General features: G+C 56.1%; 1 protein-coding gene across 1 annotated transcript; it reads right to left on the bottom strand.

Moving 5' to 3' along the window:
- Positions 1-9,262: 9,262 nt before the first annotated feature.
- Positions 9,263-19,260, bottom strand: LOC126232431 (serine/arginine repetitive matrix protein 1-like). The gene is made up of 2 exons (XM_049942689.1): positions 18,796-19,260; positions 9,263-10,060 (listed from the first exon to the last, which is right to left on the bottom strand). The coding sequence occupies exons 1-2, from the start codon at positions 19,258-19,260 to the stop codon at positions 9,263-9,265; spliced, it is 1,263 nt and encodes a 420-aa protein (XP_049798646.1).
- Positions 19,261-20,326: the final 1,066 nt, after the last annotated feature.

Genomic DNA, 20,326 nt, shown 5'->3' with positions numbered 1-20,326 from the left:
TGTGTTGCCGGGAGGGGGACCGTTGTTGTGGTGGTTGCGGTTGTAGCCTCCGACGCGGCTGGCAGTGAACAACGTGAGACGACGGATGCGTGGCTGGGGCGGCGCATGTCGCCGGTGCCATGCCTTTAGAGCCGCGTGGTCGGGGTGTGCGCACCGCGTGTCGTGTTGCGAGACATCACATGTGCTGCTGCGCACCGGTGGCGTGGCGTGGCGTGGCGTGGGGGCGAGGAGAGCGAGCCGCGCCAGTACCGCGCGGTGTGCTTGTGCGCCGGAGAATGGCACACTGCGCCTGCCCGTTGAGGAGGCTGATGGCCGTGGTGTGGTGGAAATGGAGCGCGTCGGACGTGTACCAATGAGAAAGAGAAACAAAGCAAGCAACCACGAACGAAAGGTGGAGGGAGGCATTGTGTCACATGTGGCGGTGGGGAAAAACGAAAAAAAAAACAAAAAACAAAAAACAAAACAAACAAAGACGTTAAGAAAGAGGAGAAACAACAAAGACAATGAGTCGTGCGTTCGCGAGGGGGGTGGGTGTGCGTGCGTAACGCCGGTACGCGCAGTGCGGAGCCCAACGGCTGTGTCGTCGGCCGAATGGGTGCGGGAATAGAGGCCGCGTCGGCACGGAGAAGGAAGCAAGAAGGAAGGACGCACGCGCGCTGCGGCGTTGGCGCGGTTTGCGGCTGGCGCCTTTGGTGGCAACGGCCAGGACAAGCAGCGGTGTATGGTGTTGTGCGGGGCGGACAGGGGCGGCGGTGGTGGACGGGGAGGAGGCGGTGGCGTGTGTGGTACGGCGAAAACGGGACGGACGGCCGGCGGATGTTGAGAGGCGCCGCCCGCGCACGCACGCAGACACACAGAAGGGAAGAGCGAGAAAGGAACAAATGGAGGGGGCGAATGTGGAGGTGCGGGGAGGGGGAGGCGGTGGTGTTTGTGGGCATGTGGTGGGAGAGAAGGGCGGGGGCGGAAGGACAGAGGCGCGAGGCGACAGCCTGTGCTTGTTGCTTGCTTGCGTCTTTTTTGTTGCTTGCTTGCGTCTTTTTGTTTTTTTATTTTGTTTTTATCCTTTGGTCGCCTTGGAGCCTGTCGGTCCCGTCCGTGTGTGGCCACGCTGTGGGTGCGTGTATGTTTGTACGTTTCGTTTTTTGTCTTCTTCTGCAGCAGAGGCGGCCAGCAAATGAGTGCGGTTGGATGGATGGGCGGCCACGGCACGGCACCGCACCTGTGCCCAAGGAGGAGACGCTGGCGGCGGGCCACCCTCGGATGCGGCCGGCCGGGGCTGTGTGCGCCGCTGCAACAACAACGAGTAAACAAGACGAAGACGAAGCGGATGGCTGGTGAGTGCATTTCGGCGGTAGACGAGGCAGTGTGTGATGTGGCGTTGTGACGGGGGGGTTTGCTCACGCGGCCTCGTTGTGTTGATGCGCAGGAAGACGAGATGCGGGCAGACGCGTACAGAGAGACGAGCCCGGTCTGCAGCAGGATGTGCGGCGCGCCGAGTGCAGAGCAGCGCGCGCCGGCTGGGCTGGGTTCGGCTGGGCCCGCCCGGCGGCGGGCCGCGCTGTTGTCGCGGACGTGAGCGCCCCCTGGCGGGTGGTCGGAGGCGGCGCGGTGGACGTGTGGCTGGTTGGCAGTGCACATTGCGAGTGGCTGGCTGGCTGGCTGGCTGGCTGGCTGGCGGGCGGGCGGTCGGTCGGCGGCGGCGGCGAGAAGAGAGAGGAGGTATGTGTTGCGGGCGCCTTTGCTGCGCTGCGTCGTTGCGTGCCTGGGCGTGCGCCTGTCGACTGTGTGTGACTGTGTTGGGCGTTGTGCCACCCACGTACGTGTGCTCGGCCGAAGGCAGGCGTCGGAAAGAAGAGGGCGAAGGGCAGGAAAGTGGGTCGGTGTGCGTGCGTAGCCCGTGATGTGATGATGTCACGTCACGTCATGTGTTTGCGAAGCGGCTGCCGAGAGGTGTGTGGTAGCGAGCGGGAATGTGCGTTTGGTGGTTGCGGCGTGAGGTGAGGGTGGGAGAATATTGGGGCGGGCGGGCGGGCGGGCGGGCCGTTGTTGGTGGTTCCTCCTGTGGTTGTTTGTGCAGCTTTGATGGCAACGTGGAAGGACGCCGGTTTCGTGCCTTGCGTGTGGTTGTCGACGGTGACTGGTTGGGGTGTGCGCCGATGCACGTGCCATGTCGTTAGTATGTTTGGGTCGTGAGTGTTGTTTTTGGCTGTGTTGTTGTGTACGGGAAGGGGGGGGAGAGGAGGAGGCGGGTGGATAGTGCGTGCAGTAGTGTCGTTGCGACGGGCGCGTCGGGTGGAGCTGTGCGTAGTGGCGGAAAGGTGTAGGTTGCGGGAAGGGAGCCCGTCGTGTGTCGTGTCGTGTCGTTGACGGGGTCGCGTGCGTGCGTTGTGAAATCGAGTGTGGCGGGAAAGGAGCAGTGTGCCGCTGGCGTCGTGGCCGTTAGCAGAGGCTGTGCTTGTCCGTTTGTTACCTGTTGGACGCTTGGTGCGAGTTGTTTGCTGCTGTTGTTGTTGTCATCGTTGTCGTTGTCGCCCCCGTCTCGCGGGTTGTTTTTGTTTGTCGGCTGTGCTGTGTCGGCGAGCTGTTTTGCGGTGCGTGAATGTGTTGGTGCAAAAGTGGCGGCGTTATGGCTGCGCCCGCGACGAGCCGCGGGCGCGCCATTGATGATGTTCAAACACAGAGCGGCTGTGTGCAATGGGAGGCCTGCGTACGGGTAGCGGTGTTGTCGTACGTGCATCCGGCCCGGTGCGGAAAGCGCCGTTGCCGTTTGCCCCTTAGTTGCCAGCCATGTCGCGTGAGCGGCGGGTTGCCTCTGGTCGACGTGGTGCTCGGGTTTGTGGTTGTTGGTGCCCTTTGGCCGGTGGGTGGTGTTTAATTTTGTTTTTGTGTGTGTGTGTGTTTTATATCTGCCTCCTGCTCGGTCGTGCGGCGGTTTGGTCGACGTCGTCTGTAGTTTTTGCGGCTTGCCGACGACCGACCGACACACCTTTGAAACCTACGTGTGGCGCCCGAAGGTGAACGTAACCTGACCGCGGACCTCTCGGCGCCTTAACCTAACCTAACCTCTAACCTAAGATGTCCGGCCGTAAAGGTAGGTGCGGCCACCTGACGCCTCACGTCCGAACGCTTAACCTAACTTTGACGCTTAACCTAACTGTAACCCTTAACCTAACCCACGTCCACCTAACCTAACCTAACCTCACCTTAGGGTGGTGTACACCGCGAATGCCTTAGGGCATGTTATGTTATATAGTCTTAGGTGGAGTCCACTATACGCAACAAGCGGCTACACGGGTAGCAGGGGTTGTGTGGCGTGGGCTGGGCGGTTCTGTTTAGGTTGGATGGCCCTTGGGCAAGTACGGAAAGGGCAACGGGCGCGGGGCAAGGTCAGGACATGCGGGGACCCAAGCGGCAATCGGTATTGTAATTGTCAACTGTCGAAGCTCTGCGTTGGTAAAGTACCGGAACGTCAAGCGCTGATAGAAAGCGCCGAAGCTGCAATCGTTATAGGTACAGACGGTGCTTTAGAAAGGATAGCGTGCATGCAACCGGTGGTGGAGTGGTTCGTCGCTGTTAGTAGTAGTTTATCCTGTGTAGTGAAGTAGAAGTGGTGGACGGTTCCTGTGAACTATTGTGGGTGGAGGGTACACTCAACAGCCGAGCTAGGTTGATAATTGGCTCCTTTTACCGACCTCGCGACTCAGCAGCATTAGTGGCCGAACAAGTGAGAGAAAATGTGGACATACATTTTCCTTTCCTCAGCGTGTTACAGTCTTAGGTGGAGATTTCAATGTGCCAGATGTTCAGGACGGGTGGTAGGGACAGAGCATCGAGTGACAGTATACCGAGTGCACCATCCGAACGAAAATTACCGCGAGCAATTAAACAGAGAGAGAACCGACTCGTGGAGATAACATCGTGGACCTACCGATGACAAACAGACCCCGAACTTGTCGACTCTGTATGTGCAGAACAGGGACCCAGTGATCAAGAGGCCGTTGCAGCATCGCTGAATATGGACGTTAATAGGAATATACACAAAAAAGGGAGGAAGGTTTATCTGTTTAGCAAGAGTAATAGAAGGCAGATTTGAGACTAGCAGACAGATGAAAACGCAAATGTCTGCTCCGACACTGACAATGTTGAGTGTTTATGGAGAAAGTGCAAGGCAATCGTAAAACGCGTCTTAGACAGGTACGTGCCGAGTAAAACTGTGAGGGATGGGAAAAACCCACCGCGGTACAACAACCAAAGTTTAGGAAACTATAGCGAAAGCAAGGAGAGCTTCACTCAAAGTTGAAACGCAGCCAAAACCTCTCAGACAAACAGACGCTAAACGATGTCCAAAGTTAGCGTAAGGAGGGCTATGCGTGAAGCGTCCGGTGAATGCGAAAGTAAAATTCCATGTACCGACGTGACAGGAAATCAAATCAAATCCTAGGACGTTGTGGTCGTACGTTGAATCAGTAGTAAGCGGCTCGAAACGGCATATCCAGACACTCCGGGATGATGATGGCATTGAAACAGAGGATGACACGCGTAAAGCTGTGAAATACTAAACACCTGTTTCCAAAGCTGTTTCACGGAGGACGACCGCACTGCAGTTCCTTCTCGCACAAACGAAAAAATGGCTGACATCGAAATAAGTGTCCAAGGAGGAATAGAAAAGCAACTGGAATCACTCAACAGAGGAAAGTCCACTGGACCTGACGGGATACCAATTCGATTCTACCTACACAGAGTACGCGACAGAACCTCCTAACAGCCGTGTACCGCAAGTCTCTAGAGGAACGGAGGGTTCCAAATGATTGGAAAAGAGCACAGGCAGTCCCGGGCTTGAAGAAGGGTCGTCGAGCAGATGCGCAAAACTATAGGCCCTATATCTGTGACGTCGATCGGTTGTAGAATGTGAGAACATGTTTTATGCTCGAGTAGTAGCATGTCGTTTTTTGGAAACCCAGTGTCTACTATGTAGGAATCAACATGGATTCCGGAAACAGCGATCGTGTGAGACCCAACGCGCTTTATTTGTTCATGGGACCCAGAAAATATTAGATACAGGCTCCCAGGTAGATGCCATTTTGGTTGACATCCGGAAGGAGGGCGTTCGATACAGTTCCGCACTGTCGCCTGATAAACAAAGTAAGTGTCTGCAGAATGTCGGACCAAGTGTGTGTGGCTGGACTGAAGAGATTGTAGCAAACAGAACACAGCATGTTGTGTTATCAATGGAGAGACGTCTACAGACGTTAAAGTAACCTCTGGCGTGCCACAGGGGAGTGTTATGGGACCCATTGCTCTTCACACACAATGTATATAAATGACCTAGTAGATAGTGTCGGACGTTGCATGCGTCTTTTCGCGGATGATGCTGTAGTATACAGAGAAGTTGCAGCGAAAAATGCAGGACGATCTGCAGCGGATAGGCACGTGGTGCAGGGAGTGGCAACTGTCCCTTAACATGTATTGCGAATAATATAGAAAGACGGACCCTTTATTGTATGATTGATTATATGATAGCGGGACAAACACTGGTAGCAGTTACGTCTGTAAAATATCTGGGAGTATGCGTGCGGAGTGATTGGGAGTGGGATGATCATCATATTAAAAAAAAAAAACAAAAAAAAAAAACAAACAAAAGTAATTGTTGGTAAGGCGGGTACCAGGTTGCGATTTATTGGGAGAATGCGTAGCAAATGTCGTCCATCAACAAAGGAGGAGGTGGCTTACAAAACACCCGTTCGTTCGACCTATACGTGCGTGTTGCCCATCAGTGTGGGATCCGTACCAGGTCGCGTTGACGGAGGCGACGGAGACGATCCAACGTTTCGTCGCAGGGTCATTTGGTAACCGTGATAGCGTTACGGAGATGTTTAACAAACCCAAGCGGCAGACTCTGCAATAGAGGCGCTCTGCATCGCGGTGTAGCTTGCTCGCCAGGTTTCGAGATATTGCGTTTCTGGATGGGGTATCGAATATATTGCGTATACCTCCCGAGGAGATCACGAATGGATGTGGTTAGAGAGATTCGAGCGCGCACGGAGGCGTTTTTTTTGCAGACTGTCGGTTCGTCCCGCGAACCATACGCGACTGGAACAGCAAAGGGAGGTAAATGACATTGGCACGTGAAGTGCCCTCCGCCACACACCGTTGGGTGGCTTGCGGAGTCTAAATGTTAGAGGTCGGCTGTCGGTGTGTGCTTTTGAAGGCAGATTCGGTGCGTCTGTAGTTGCGGATGGCGGTTAGCCACCCTCGCTTAAAGCGGCGAGGGGCGGCGGCGCCTCGGTTGGCCGGTGCCCATGTTGCGCAGGCGGCGCTCGTTTTTGTTTTGCGGCGGGCAATTTTGTGGGAAACGGGCGCGAATGTTGGCGGGCGAGGTGGCCCGACGGCCGCGGGCCGATCGGGAAACGGTGGGAGGGCGATGGGGCGGCGGAGGTGCGTTTGCACGGCCGTCATCGCCGCACGCCTCCGCTTGTGTGGCTGTGGCGGCGGCCGCGCTGGCCGGGCTGGCGCGGCGACGGTGCGCCAGTTTTGCCGAAGGTTTGGCCATTGTGGCGGGTCGTCGGCTGGGGCTGTGGGGGCGGCATTTGGGCGGGGGCGGCGATTCTCGGCGGGCCGAGCCAGGCTGTGGCGCGCGGTAGCTGCAGTTTGGCCGTGGTTTGCGGCGCTGCCGTGGCGACTGGTTGGCGACTGTGGTGTGGCCGTGTGTAGCCCCATCCTCGGTGGTTTGAATGGCGCGGGTGGTTGCGGCGCAGGTTTGGGGCTGGTCCGCACAGGCTGTCGGACGTTGGGCGGTAGCAAGCGCGGGAGGCGCGGCGCGGCGGCGCGCAGAGTGGCGGCCGCTCTCTCGGCCGTCCGCGCCCGCCCGCGACACTGGCTGGGCCTGGCGGCGCGGCGGCTATTCTCTGCCGTGCTTGCCGCCTTGCCGCTCTCTCTCGCTGTTCTGTTGTTGTGTGTACGCGCGTCGTCCGTCGAAATAATGGCAGATCAGGCGGCTACGAACGAGACTGCTGCGGCACCCGCCGCCACCGGCACGACGAAGAAGGCCAAGTCTGCGGCGTCTGCGAAGAAGCCGCGCGCCAAGCCTGCGCACCCGCGCACCTCTGAGATGGTGACGGCCGCCATCAAGAGTCTGAAGGAGCGCGGCGGCTCGTCGCTGCAGGCGATCAAGAAGTACATTGCCGCGCACTACAAGCTGGACGCGGAGAAGCTGGCGCCCTTTATCAAGAAGTACCTCAAGTCGGCCGTCGTGGCTGGCGAGCTGGTGCAGACGAAGGGGAAGGGCGCGTCCGGCTCTTTCAAGCTTGCCGGCGCCGGCGGCGGGGCGGCCGAGGGCGGCAAGGCTCGTGCCGGCGGTGCGAAGAAGAAGCGCGCCGCTCCGGCCAGCAAGGAGAAGAAGGGCGGCCGCGCGGCCGGCGCAAAGAAGGCTGGTGGCGTGAAGGCGGCGACCGGTCGGAAGGCGGGCGCCGCCAAGAAGGCGTCTGCGGCGTCGGCGGCTCCCGCGGGTGCGAAGAAGGCGGCTGCGGCCAAGCCGGCCAAGGCCAAGTCGCCGTCGAAGGCGAAGAAGGCCGCCAAGGTTCCGACGAAGAAGCCGAAGGCGCCGCGCCCGAAGAAGGCGACGACGCCGTCTAAGGCGAAGGCGTCGCCCAAGAAGAAGAAGTAAAGTAGTAAAGTTAAAGAAAGGCAAGGGAGAGGGGTTGGCGCTTGACGCCGTCGTCCCCCACCGCCCTCCCCCGCGTCGTCTTAGTGGCGCGCGATGGCACGGCTGCGGCTGTCGCGCGGCCCAAAACGGCCCTTCTCAGGGCCATCAAAGGACGTCGGGAAGGCGTTGATTGTCGTGCATGCGCCGGTGTGGTTGGTTGTGTGTGAGACCCTTGTGGGTACTGTTTGCGTGCCGTGGTGGTTGGATTGTGGTGCCGGTGGCGGTAGGCGGCGGCGCGCGGTAGCGGAGCGGTTGTGGCCGTTTGTTGGTCTTTTTATTTTATTTTATTTGTTTTTGTTGTAGTTGTTTTTTTTGCGGCGGCCGACGTTTGGTTGCTCATGTATGTTTCTGGAGACTCTAGTTTGTTTGTGTGTTTGCTTGCTTTGCGGATGTCGTGTCTTTTGTGTGTGTGTGTTGTGTCTCTCTCTCTCAAAGCGGCGGGGGGACGTGAGACGTGGAAGTGGCCGGCGGGAATTGGGAAGGCGCGGTGGCGTTGACGTTGTAGTGTAGCGTAGCGTGCGCGCGCCTCGGAGACGGCGGCGGCCAGCCACCCGTGGTGTGTGGTGACGTCGTCCGGCTGTTGTGTGTGTGTATTGTGAGGGATGGGAGTGACGTCGATTGTTGGCGAGAGCGGCTGTGGACGGGAGGGGAATTGGTTGTTGTTGTTTTGCGGGGCGGCAAGACCGACAAAAGTTTTGCTCGCGACGGAGAGATGTTAGTGGCCCTGAAAAGGGCCGTTTTTGTTGGGCGGGCGCGCGTGCGCGGCGCGGTTTCTAGGCGCGCTCGCCGCGGATGCGGCGCGCGAGCTGGATGTCCTTGGGCATGATGGTGACGCGCTTGGCGTGGATTGCGCACAGGTTGGTGTCTTCGAAGAGGCCGACGAGGTAGGCCTCGCTGGCCTCCTGCAGGGCCATGACTGCGGAGCTCTGGAAGCGCAGGTCGGTCTTGAAGTCCTGGGCGATCTCGCGCACTAGGCGCTGGAACGGCAGCTTGCGGATGAGCAGCTCTGTGCTCTTCTGGTAGCGCCTGATTTCCCGCAGGGCGACGGTGCCCGGCCTGTAGCGGTGGGGCTTCTTGACGCCGCCGGTGGCGGGCGCGCTCTTCCTCGCCGCCTTGGTGGCGAGCTGTTTGCGCGGCGCCTTTCCGCCGGTGGACTTGCGGGCCGTTTGCTTTGTGCGGGCCATAGCGGAAGAGCGGCGTGGAGGTGCGTGCGGTACACGAAGCGTCCGGTGCTGCCTTGACAACGGGCCCGCGCGGTTTTTTTTTTTTTTTTTTTTTTTTTTTTTTTTTTTTTTTTTTTTAGCACATTTCATTCCCTTCTCGGATGGAGAAGGGCGGGCTGTTATAGAGCATGCTTGGGCTCTTTTCAGCCAAGGGTTGTGGTTATGCTGTTTTGGCACGATTTATTATTTTGTTTGCTGGGGTGCTGGGAAAGGGGTGGATATCTCCCAATTGGGAATTTATTTGCAGGAGTTTGTAGGGGACAGTTCCGGTATTTACCTTAGCGGCCAAGGAAAACCTGCAAAACCCGGCCAGAACTGCTTGTCACGGTCCTTCTCTTTATTTACCGAGACGGAGGCGCCATTGAAGTTGGCGCTGTCGTTCCCGGTGGGCAAGGGCGGCTTCGTGTTCCGCCTCTCGCTCTCTTCTTTTCCTTTCTTCTCTCACTCTGAGGTCCTCTACCCCTGGGGAGGGAGAGCTCGGCGTGAGAGGTTGGCTGCTCGTTGTCGTCTCGATTTTGTGCAGCTTCCATGGAGACCTGGTGGGCTCCGTGGCTGCCACTTCCGTTTGCGTGCCGATGGACACCGCATCCGTCGTCTCGGTTTGGGCGCCTCGATGGCGCTTGCACCGTTTGGACGACGTCTGGGTGCCCTCATCGACACGCACGCTGGCTTCTGTGGGGATGGTTGAGGCGCCGTCGGTGGTCTGACTGGCGCGGTTGATCACCATCCTCTTTTTCTTTGTGGTGGTGTCTTCGGTCTGCGTGGCCGCGGACGCGCTGGTGTGTGCCGTCGGCCCATCACATTGAAGGCGCAGAGCCAAGGCTTCCCTCAGCAGGTGGCAGGCAGCCTCCATCTCCGCGTGTAGGGCCATCCGGAAGCGTGACTCCGCTTCCTCCATCAGCGCTTCGATGTTGCCCACACCGCTGCTGCTTGCTGAGTGACGTCCCTCCTGCTCGCGCGGGGGCCCCCCCCCACCACCTCTGCCACTGGCGGGTGGAGGGGCCGGCCGCGCGTTGTGGCGAGGCGCTGCTGCTTTGTTCGGCGTCTCGGGGGTTTCAGCGCTGGCGCGCTTCCGCCTCCTCCTCCTTCTCCTCCTCTTCTTCGTTGTCGGCTTCTCGCGGCGGCCGTCTTCTGTCTGGGCAGAAAATGCCCGGCAGCCACGCCAGCTGGCAACATGGTCGCCGCCACAGCGAGCACATGTTGGCTTGTCGTCTCGAAGCAAAGTGCACTCGCGGGTGTCGTGACCAACACCGCATTTGGCGCACTTCGCTTCGAAGCGGCAGTGCTTTGCCACGTGGCCCTCCCTCTGACACTTAAAACACTGGGGTTTCGTGTCGAGGTCAGGCGGCCCCGCGCCGCGCTTATATGCCCTCGGTGCGCGTGGTGGGGGGAGGGCGGGCCAGAGTCTATATAGGGGGGCGGCGGCAGAGAGCTCGCACCGTAGCCGACTCGCTAGCGCCGGGTGAGGAGCTGGCGCTTGTGTTTTTTCGCTTGCTTGCTTTGAGGAGGAGGAAGGAAGAAGAATGACAGGCCGCGGCAAGGGAGGAAAGGGGCTGGGCAAGGGTGGCGCCAAGCGGCACCGCAAGGTGTTGCGCGACAACATCCAGGGCATCACGAAGCCCGCCATCCGCCGCCTGGCTCGCAGGGGCGGCGTGAAGCGCATCTCTGGTCTGATCTACGAGGAGACCCGCGGAGTGCTGAAGGTGTTCCTGGAGAACGTGATCCGCGACGCGGTGACGTACACTGAGCACGCCAAGCGCAAGACTGTGACGGCCATGGACGTGGTGTACGCCCTGAAGAGGCAGGGGCGCACCCTGTACGGTTTCGGCGGTTAGGCAGGCAGCCAGCCAGCCGGTGTGCTGTGCTGCGTTGTGGCCTTCCCGCGGCCGTGCCGTGCCCGTGCTTGGTGGGAGAGACGAAAACGGCCCTTTTCAGGGCCACCACACTGTTCGGAGATTGAAAAGTGCGAAAGAGTCTGTGTTGCCTGTGCGTGTTGTTGTTGTTGCTGCTGCTGCTGCTGCGCGTGCGTTAGTTTTTGAGTTTGACGCGATGGGCGCGGCTGAGTCCAGTGTGTGCGTGGTTTGTTGTTTGTTTGTGGCGTGGGCATAGGCGGGCGGGCCGGATCGATCGATCGATCGATCGATCGATCGGATCAGCTGTTTGGTTTTTTTTTTTTTTGTCTGTGCCACGCGCGCCCCTTTAATTGAAACATTATAATGCTAACAATGATCATCACATTATCGGTGTATTGATGTCGTTGTCGTTTGGAACGCGACTCTGTGCGTGCGCGGAGGGGTGCAGAAACAAAAAAGACAAAAAGAGAGAAACGACAAAATGTGTGCGCGTTCGGCCACACGGGCTGTGGACAAGATGGCGGACGTGCGCCGGCGCTGGCTGTGCAATGTATGTATGTGGACGTGTTGTGTAAAGTGCGGCGAGCACGGACGACGGAAACTTTGCTTTGGACGTAGGTTTGTGTGGTGGCCCTGAAAAGGGCCGATTGTTGTGAGCCGAGCCGGCAAGGCAAAGGCAGGCGCGTTTGCGTGCAGGGAGCACGCAAGCGCAGCGCCGCGCTCTCTGTTTAGGCCTTCTTCTCGGTCTTCTTTGGCAGCAGGACGGCCTGGATGTTGGGCAGGACACCACCCTGTGCGATGGTGACGCCCGACAAGAGCTTGTTGAGCTCCTCGTCGTTGCGGATGGCGAGCTGCAGGTGGCGCGGGATGATGCGCGTCTTCTTGTTGTCGCGGGCCGCGTTTCCGGCCAGCTCGAGCACCTCAGCCGCGAGGTACTCCATGACGGCGGCGAGGTAGACGGGCGCCCCGGCGCCGACGCGCTCGGCGTAGTTTCCCTTGCGCAGGAGGCGGTGGATTCTGCCGACCGGGAACTGGAGCCCAGCCCTGCTTGAGCGGGACTTTGACTTGCCCTTGACTTTGCCTCCCTTTCCGCGTCCGGACATGGCGTTTGGCTAGTTGAAACACGTAACGTAACGGTGCGAGCCGCAGCGAGTCGAGCAGCGGAGTGCGTGGCGGCGGGACTGCTGCTGCTTGCATATTTGACGTTCTCGGACGTTGAGTCGTCTTGTGGTGGAGGTTCTTGTCCTTTGACATTTCCTCCCAGTTTGTACGTTAAATTTTGCATGTGAATGCACCTTGCTTTTTGTTTTATCCTTGCTTTATATGCTGATTTTTGTGAACCGCTGTTGTGTTTTTGTTAATCTTTTTTATTAATTTAGGATGCATTTTGGCCTCCTGTATTTTAGGTTGTTGGTGTTGTAATTCCCTAAGTTGTTGATCAGTTGGTTTTCAGAGTGGCTCGCGGTTTGGTAAAATGCTACCGCGAGTTCTCTGAACCTATCTTTCAACATTTTTACTTCCGTTGCCTCGTGGGTGTCGGCAGTGGGGAAGCGCGTCCTAACGTGAATTGCCCGTCTGAGTGCCCGATTTTGGACTCTCTGCAGCCTTAGCAGGTGCGTTTTGGCTGCATAGCCCCAGACTGGGCAGGCATATTCGATGATAGGGCGGACAAGCGTACAGTACAGCCTCACTCCTGTAGTTGCCGCCAAGCTGCTTTCGGTGTTTAGAAGGGGGTAGATGTCGTGGAGTCTGGCGCTGGCCTTCCTTCTGATGTCGTCGATGTGTGCGCGCCATGTCAGTCTTTTGTCAAGGGTGACACCCAGGTATTTGGCCGTGGCCCTCCATGGGATGTCGCGTCTGTGTAGTCGTAGTTGTCTGTTTTGTCGTGCGCGATGGGCAGGGTTGCGTTTGCCTCTCCTTTGGGTGAGCATTATCGCTTGGGTCTTCTCCCCATTTATTGTAATTCGCCATTTCCTGGCCCAGGCTTCCGTCTGGTGTAGTAGGTTTTGGAGTCTTGTCGTCACTATCCTCCTATTTGTACTAACGGCGAAGAATGCCGTGTCGTCGGCGTATTGGGCTGTCTGGGTCTGTGGGGCAGACGGTGTGTCGGCCGTGTACAGGTTGTACAGTATTGGGCCTAACACCGAGCCCTGTGGTACTCCAGCTTTGATGGTGCGTTTTGTGGACCTCGCAGTGTCCACTTTGACGCAAAATGTGCGGTTGGCTAGGTAGCTCTTCAGGAGCTTAACGACATGGCCGGGGAATCCTAACGTGTACAATTTGTACAGTAGTCCAGTGTGCCACACACTGTCGAAGGCCTTGGCTACGTCTAGTAGCACTAGTCCACAGAAGCCTTTCCGGTTAAAGGCTTCTGTTGCGGCTTCGACCACTCGCATGAGTTGTTGGGGTGCTGAGTGTTGGTTGCGAAATCCGAACTGGAATTTGGGGAGCATGTTCTCTCTCCTTATGTGCCTGTCTATGTGCACTAGGAAGAGGCGCTCGTACAGCTTACTCAGTGTTGGGAGTAGGCTTATGGGGCGGTGGTGCTGGGGAAAGATGGGATCTTTTCCAGGCTTAGCGATCGCGACCACTTCCGCGTGTTTCCACTGTTTAGGGAATTTTTGTGATCGCGTGATTTCGTTAAACGTTTCTGTCAATTTTTCTATCGCTACCTGGGGCAGGTGCTTGAGCAGTTCATTGGTGAGGAGATCGTGACCTGGGGCTTTCTTGTTGGGCAGCGATTTGATGGCTTTCGCTACCTCCTCCGTGGAGAAGGCAGGTGGATCTTCATCGACGTCGTCATCCGCTGCCAGAAATGCGGTTAGTTGTCTGCGGACCATTCTTTCGTGTTCGTGGTCCTGCGCCTCTGCTGGTGTGAACTGTTTCTCGAAGACGTCGGCGAGTGCGTTGGCTTTATCTTGGGCGCTGAACACTAGTCCTCTCTCGCCGTGCAGAGGCGGCATTCTTGCGCGTCTTTTAGTGAACTGCTTGGTGGCTTGCCAGAGGCTGTTATCCTGCACTTTGAGAGCTGTAAGGCGGTTTGACCATTGCTGGTTTCTGTGCTCAGTGAGCGCTACCTTAAGTTCTCTCTGTAGCCTATTAAGCAGCTTCCTGGTGTCCGGATTTCGCGTAAGTTTCCATTCCTTCGCGGTCCTGTTTTTGTGCCTAATCTGGGCAAGCAGCTGGGGTGGCAGTCGCTGTGTTTGGGGAGGGGCCGGAGGTAGTTCAGGTGTTGCGCCCTGTGCTGCTTGCAGGACCGTGTCGGTGAAAGTACTCAGCGTTTGTTCTGTATCCTCTGTCGGGAGCGGGGTGTTAGTAAGTTCTTCCATAACTTGTGTTTTGTATCTTTCCCAGTCGATGCGTTTGTACGAGATTGAACGCTGGTTGTGCGGTAGCCAGCCGCCCATGTCAATCTCGAATGTGACAGGATTGTGATCGGACGACATTCTATTCAGTGAATGCGCCGTCACAAATCCTGCGAGACCTTTAGTGATTGTTACGTCGATTACGTCCGGGTTATTTCCATTTCTGGGAAAGTGTGTGGGCTCCTCGGGGGCCCACACGTGCATGTGGTGGATGCGCGCGATGCTTTTCAATTGTCGGCCGGCTTGGTTCGTCCTCCTGGAGTTCCAGTCGGAGTGCTTGGAGTTAAGGTCTCCTCCAAGTATCAGCTTGCCTCCAATTTGTCCTAATTTGACGATGTCGTCTTCAACTAACCTGTGGTTTTTGGGTTGTCGATATGCTGACACCACAGTTACCGGTCCTGTGGATGTCTGTACCTCTAGTGCTACTGTTTCCAACTGCGTCATTTCTGGTGTGTGAATCTGGTGGTGCGGAATCCCCCTTTTTATATAGATTGCTACCCCGCCCCCTGCAGTTGGTCGGTCTCGTCTGTAGCAGAGGTAGTTTGGTGCAGAAACTCTGATTCCCGGTTTCAGGTTGGTCTCCTGCACCATGCATATGTCTATTTCTTCTTCCGCCAGGAATTGTCTAAACTCTAGACCCTGAGGGAAGAGGCTCATGGCGTTAAACGTGCATAGTTTAAAACCCTGAATTGCTGGCCTAGCCATGATGCGGTGTTGTATCACTGGTTGTCGCAGTGGTCTGCGAGGTCCTAACTGCCGATGAGATGTCGGCGGAGAGCTGGTCAAATTTCTTTGTCATGGTCTGCATGAGCTTGTCCATGAGCTTGATGACTTCCGTCAGGGCTTGGGAGAAGTGGTGTATGGGTGTGTTGCTTGTTTGTGTTGTCGTTGCTGCTGGGTTCGTGTATTCCGTTGTGGGGGTCTGTGCGGGTGATACTGCTCTTGCGTAGGAGCGTGTGTCGTCCTGTGTCCGTGTACTTGGGCTGGAAGTTTGCGTGTTTGTGTTGTCTTCTTTTTCTTTGTTTCGCGGTTTTGTTTTAGTGTCTTCTGTTTGCGTTTTTTGTGTGGTGCTGTTTGGTTTGTTAGTGTTGTTTCGTGTTATTGCTTGGTTGGTGTTCCTGTTGTTTGTGATCTGCCCTGTTTGTCGGGCCTTGGCCCTCTTGTGTGCTGGACAGCCTTGGTAACTGGCTGTGTGGGCACCGCTGCAGTTTGCGCATTTTGGCTTGTCTTGGGGCGTCATTCGGCACTCCCTAGACGCATGGTTGCCAGCGCACCGCACGCAGCGTGGTGGCATTTCGCAGTGGTAATTGACATGCCCAATGATTTGGCAATTAAAGCACTGAGGTGCCCTTGATTTCTGTTTTAGTGGTTCCGTGGTTATTCCAAGGCCCATTATTCGGGTTTCCTGGAACAACTTCCGGTGCTGTGGGGTGTCGATTAGTGTGGCGCAGTATAGTGGGTCTCGGTTGTTTGAGCCCTGTTTACGCACCGATCTTACATCATATCCTTTCGCCGTTATGGCTTCTTTGATATCGACGGGATCGGTGCGTGTGGGGAAGCCTCTCAGAACGACTTTGAGGGTCTTCTGCGCGCCTGTCGGGTACGTGTAGTGGCGGCGGGACTGCTGCTGCTCACTCTAATTTCTTCCTCTGTCTTCAGAGGTTGTGTTGTGAGAAGGTTTTTGTCCCATTCGGACATTTCCTTCAATTTTCTGGGGGGTTTGTTGGATGTGCTTGTCTTTTTGTTTGTTCTTTTCTTTAGAGTGCTTGTGGATTCTTTTCTGTCACTTTATTAGTAACGGTCATTTTTTTTTTTAATATTTATTTTTTTTTTTCTCTTTTAGTTATGCGAGGAGTATTGCTTTTGGTCTTTTATACCGGTCTGGTACGTTGTTGTACCGACCAAGTGAGTTTATGAGGTCGTTTGGCGATCTTTCCGCGTTGGCGTAGAACTGCTCCGCCAGGGTTCGGAATCTCGTGTTTAATTTTTCGATGTCTGCCGCTATGTGGAGGTCTTCCGTCGGGAATCGCGGCGGTGTGTGTAGCGCTCTTCTGAGCGCTCTGTTCTGAATCTTTTGTAGCCGTTCTACCGTCGATCTAGCAGCGTAACCCCATACGGGGCACGCATACTCCAGTATCGGTCTAATTAGACTTCGATAGACGGCTACTCCTGTGCTTGGGTCAAGGGAACTTGTACTGTTTAGTATTGGATAGAGGATCTGCATCCTGCCTAGGGCCTTTTTGCGAACCTCCTCGATGTGGCACTTCCAAGTCAGGCGCTTGTCTAGTGTCACACCGAGGTACCTCGCAGTGTTTCTCCAGGGGAGGTTTTGGCCCTGCAGGTGCAGCATTTGGTAGGGTCTTCTGGGGGGGCGAAGTTTACCGAGACGTCTAGTCATTAGCATGGCTTGGGTCTTCTCAGAGTTCAGTGAGATTCGCCATTGTTTGGCCCATTCGTCTGTCTTATTTAGGGCGGTTTGGAGACGTCTCGTGACCAGGTTCCTGTTTGTTGAGCAGGAGAAGAATGCGGTGTCGTCAGCATACTGTGCTGTTTGTACGTGTTGGGTGGTTGGTATATCCGCAGTGTAGAGACTGTACAGGGTTGGACCAAGAACCGAACCCTGTGGTACCCCTGCATGTATTCTTCTCCTGCTTGACAGTGATGTTTCTACCTTTACAGAGAATGTCCTACCGGAGAGATAGCTTTTTATAAGTTTCACAATCTTTCCGGGGAAGCCCTGGGTGTACATTTTATGGAGAAGCCCGGTGTGCCAGACTGAATCAAAGGCTTTTGCCACGTCTAGTAAGACGATCCCGCAATAGCCTTTGCGGTTGAAGCTTTCTGTGGCTGCTTCTACTACCCTCATTATTTGTTGGGGGGCCGAATGTTGTGGGCGGAACCCAAACTGGAATTTGGGCAGGATTTGCTCTCTTCTGATGTGATCCTGTATCGGTACTAGGAGGAGACGCTCGTATAGTTTACTGAGGGTAGGCAGTAGACTAATTGGTCTGTAGTGTTGCGGGAACACCGGGTCTTTTCCAGGTTTTGCGATCGAGACTACTTCAGCGTGTTTCCACTGTGTCGGGAATTTTAGCGATCGCGTAATTTCGTTTAGGATATCTGCTAAGTGTGTTATTGCCATGGGCGGGATATGTTTTAATAGTTCGTTGGTGAGCTGGTCGTGGCCTGGTGCCTTTCTTGTTGGTAGCGATTTGATGACACTCGCCACGTCTTCAGAACTGAAGAGCGGCGTGTATTCATCGTCGTCGTCTGCCTCTAAAAAGGTGGCCAGTTGTCTGCGGACGATTGCGACGTGTTCTCTGTCCTGTACCTCTGCTGGCGTAAATTGTTTTTCGAACACGTCTGCTAGTGCATTTGCTTTGTCTTCGGTGCTGAATTGCAGTCCACGTTCACCATGCAGAGGGGGCATTTTTGCGCGTCTTCTCGTGAACTGCTTCGTGGCTTGCCACAAGCTGTGGTCATCTAGTTTGAGAGTTGATAGTCGTTCTGACCATTGCTGGTTGCGATACTCAGTGAGTGCAACTTTCAACTCTCGTTGTAGTCTGTTGAGCAGCCTCCTCGTGTTTTTGTTCCTAGTAAGTTTCCATTCTTTGGCGATCCTGTTTTTGTGTCTGATTTGGGCAAGCAGGTGCTGAGGGAGCTGCCTGGAGCGGGGGGCTGCCGCTGGCGCAGGTGTTGCTTCCTCAGCTGCTTGCAGGATCGCTTTAGTGAAGTCTTCCAGCGCTTGTTCAGCAGTCTCTGCTGTTGGAGGCGGGGCTTGGGCAAGTTCAGCAGCTATTCCGTTGCTGAACTGTTCCCAGTTTGTTCGTTTGTAAGTTGTGGTGCGCTGTGGGAGCGAGAGCCATTCTCCCATGTCGACCTCTAGGATAACTGGATTGTGGTCTGAAGACATCCTGTTTATCGAATTGGCAGACACAAAACCCGTAACGTGTTTCGTGAGTGCGATGTCGAGGACGTCCGCCCTGTTTCCGTTGTTTGGGAAATGGGTGGGCTCCACGGGGCCCCATACCTGAAACTGGTGGATGCGCGCGAGTCGTTGCAGTTGTCGACCAGCTCTGTTGCTTACTCGTGAGTGCCAGTCTGCGTGCTTGGCATTGAGGTCTCCTCCTATTAGGAGCTTGCCTCTTATTCTCCCTAGTGCAGCTATGTCCTCTTCTTCTAACGTTTGGGAAGGGGGGCGGTAGGCTGCAACGACTGTGAGGGACCCTGTTACAGTGGCAATTTCTATTGCGACTGTTTCAATTTGGCGAGTTGCTGGTGGGTACACTTGGTGGTGTCTAATACCTCGTTTGACATATACTGCAACCCCGCCTCCTGCGGTAGGCCGATCGCGTCTGTAGCAGTTGTAGTTAGCTACAGATGCTCTTACACCTGGCTTCAGGTGTGTTTCGGCCACTAAGCATATGTCAATGTCTTCCTCTTTTATGAATTCCCTGAATTCGAGGGCTTGCTGGAATAGACCGTTTGCGTTGAAGACGCACATTTTTAGACCTTGTATGTTAGGTCGTCTATCCATGTCGAGGGTTGGGGTTTCCTGATGTCATCGCCGATGAGGGCGCCTGCTTTGCTGCCGATGAGTGTTCGGCGGGGTGTTGAGTCATTGTGGCCAAAATGTTTGCCAGTTGATTCACCTGAGCCTGAAGGGCCTTTACTGTTGCTGCCAGTTGTTCCACCGAGACGTTCTGTGTCGTGTCACGCAGACTGGGCTCTAGTGAGTAGGGGGGGGCTTCCCTAGGCGATTCTCCGTTGACAGGAACCTGGTTGTGTGGAGGAGGGCGAGGTGGGGCACTGACCGTTGACGAGTATGTCCGAGATTGAAATACCCTTGACGCTGTGGGTCTTGGATATCGGCTTGGTGGTGGTGGAGGTGGTGGAGGTGCGGCGCGAAGCTTAGCCCCTGTTGTCTGTGGGTGCTTTCCCCTTAGGCGGTCCCTAGCTTTACGGAATTCCGGGCACCCCAGGTAGCTGGCAGGATGCGCGCCAGCACAATTGCAGCACTTCTCCTTGCCCTCCCCCTGCGGTACCGGGCATTCCTCGTACTTGTGCTTTTCGCCGCACCTAACACACCTCATTGGCATGTCACAGTGCCTAGCCATGTGCCCCACTTTTTGGCAATTAAAACATCGCCCTGGGCCCGATCTTTTTTTTCAGCTTCTCTGGAGTGACTGTTACCCTCATTATCATTGTCACCTCCCATATCTTTCTATTTTGGGCAGAGTCGGGTAAGGTGACTGTGTGCAGTGGCCACGGTCTTCTCGGGTTTGTCTTGACGACCGAGCTCACTTCGAAACCCTCCCTTTCCAGGTAACTTTTTATGTCCCCAGTGTCTGTCTTGTGTGGCATGCCCCGGAATACTATTTTTATAGGTTTTTTGGCAGCTATGGGGAAGGTATAGAAGTGGGTTTCCTTCTCTTTTAACATGGCCTTTACCGCTTTGTAGTCGTCAACTGTCTTTAGTGTGATCTTGAGTTGGTCCTCCCCGGTTGTTTTTGCGGTGAATTTGTTTTCACCGAGTGTTGCATTGATGTTGTCATACAACTCGGAGTACGACTTCTCGTAGTGTATTATAAGAGGAGGGATCCGAAATCGTCTCTCCTCCGTGTCTCCGTCTGTGTCGGCTGGCTGCATGGTGTTGTCCTGTGTGTGGGGGTGGTCTTCTATGGGGGAGAACCTGTTACATGTTGTTACCGGGGAGGCTGTGTGCAGCACAGGGGAGCGGCCGGCGGTTCTTTTGGGCCGCCGGAATCCGTCATCGTCGTGTGGTGTGGCAGCTTCGGCGTCAGCCACGTCCGCGCACCGCTGCCCGCCCGCCGCTGCATTTTCATGCCGCGGCGTGCCCGCAGCAGCGCGCAGCACGGCGGCCGCCGGTGCTGGCGTGGTACCTGCGTCGCGGCTTTCTTCCCGCGACGGGCCGGGTGACGGGGCCGGGCCATTGTGCTCGCCTCGCACCTCGGCGCATTGTTCCTGCGCGGGGCCGCCCGCTCCGTTACCTGGACACGTGGCGGCCTTTGTCCGCTCGGGCGCGTCCTGCGCTGGCTCGGTCGGCTGTGCCTCGCTCGGGCTTGCCGGTCTTTCCGCGCGCTGAGTTTTCCTCGTCTTTGACGATGTTTTCCTCAGCGGCGACTTTCGCTTTTTCGCGGGGGTTTTTTTCTTGTTGGATTT

Source organism: Schistocerca nitens, unplaced genomic scaffold, assembly GCF_023898315.1.
Source record: "Schistocerca nitens isolate TAMUIC-IGC-003100 unplaced genomic scaffold, iqSchNite1.1 HiC_scaffold_511, whole genome shotgun sequence".
Lineage (NCBI taxonomy): Eukaryota > Metazoa > Arthropoda > Insecta > Orthoptera > Acrididae > Schistocerca > Schistocerca nitens.
This window is presented reverse-complemented; position numbering and strand designations above follow the sequence as displayed.

Coding starts and splice junctions, on each gene's coding strand:
- LOC126232431 (XM_049942689.1), bottom strand. CDS start 19,260: ATGGCTAGGCACTGTGACATGCCAATGAGGTGTGTTAGGTGCGGCGAA. Junction 10,061..18,795: donor TAAAGGCCCTTCAGGCTCAG/GTGAATCAACTG, acceptor TTTTCTGCCCAG/ACAGAAGACGGCCGCCGCGA.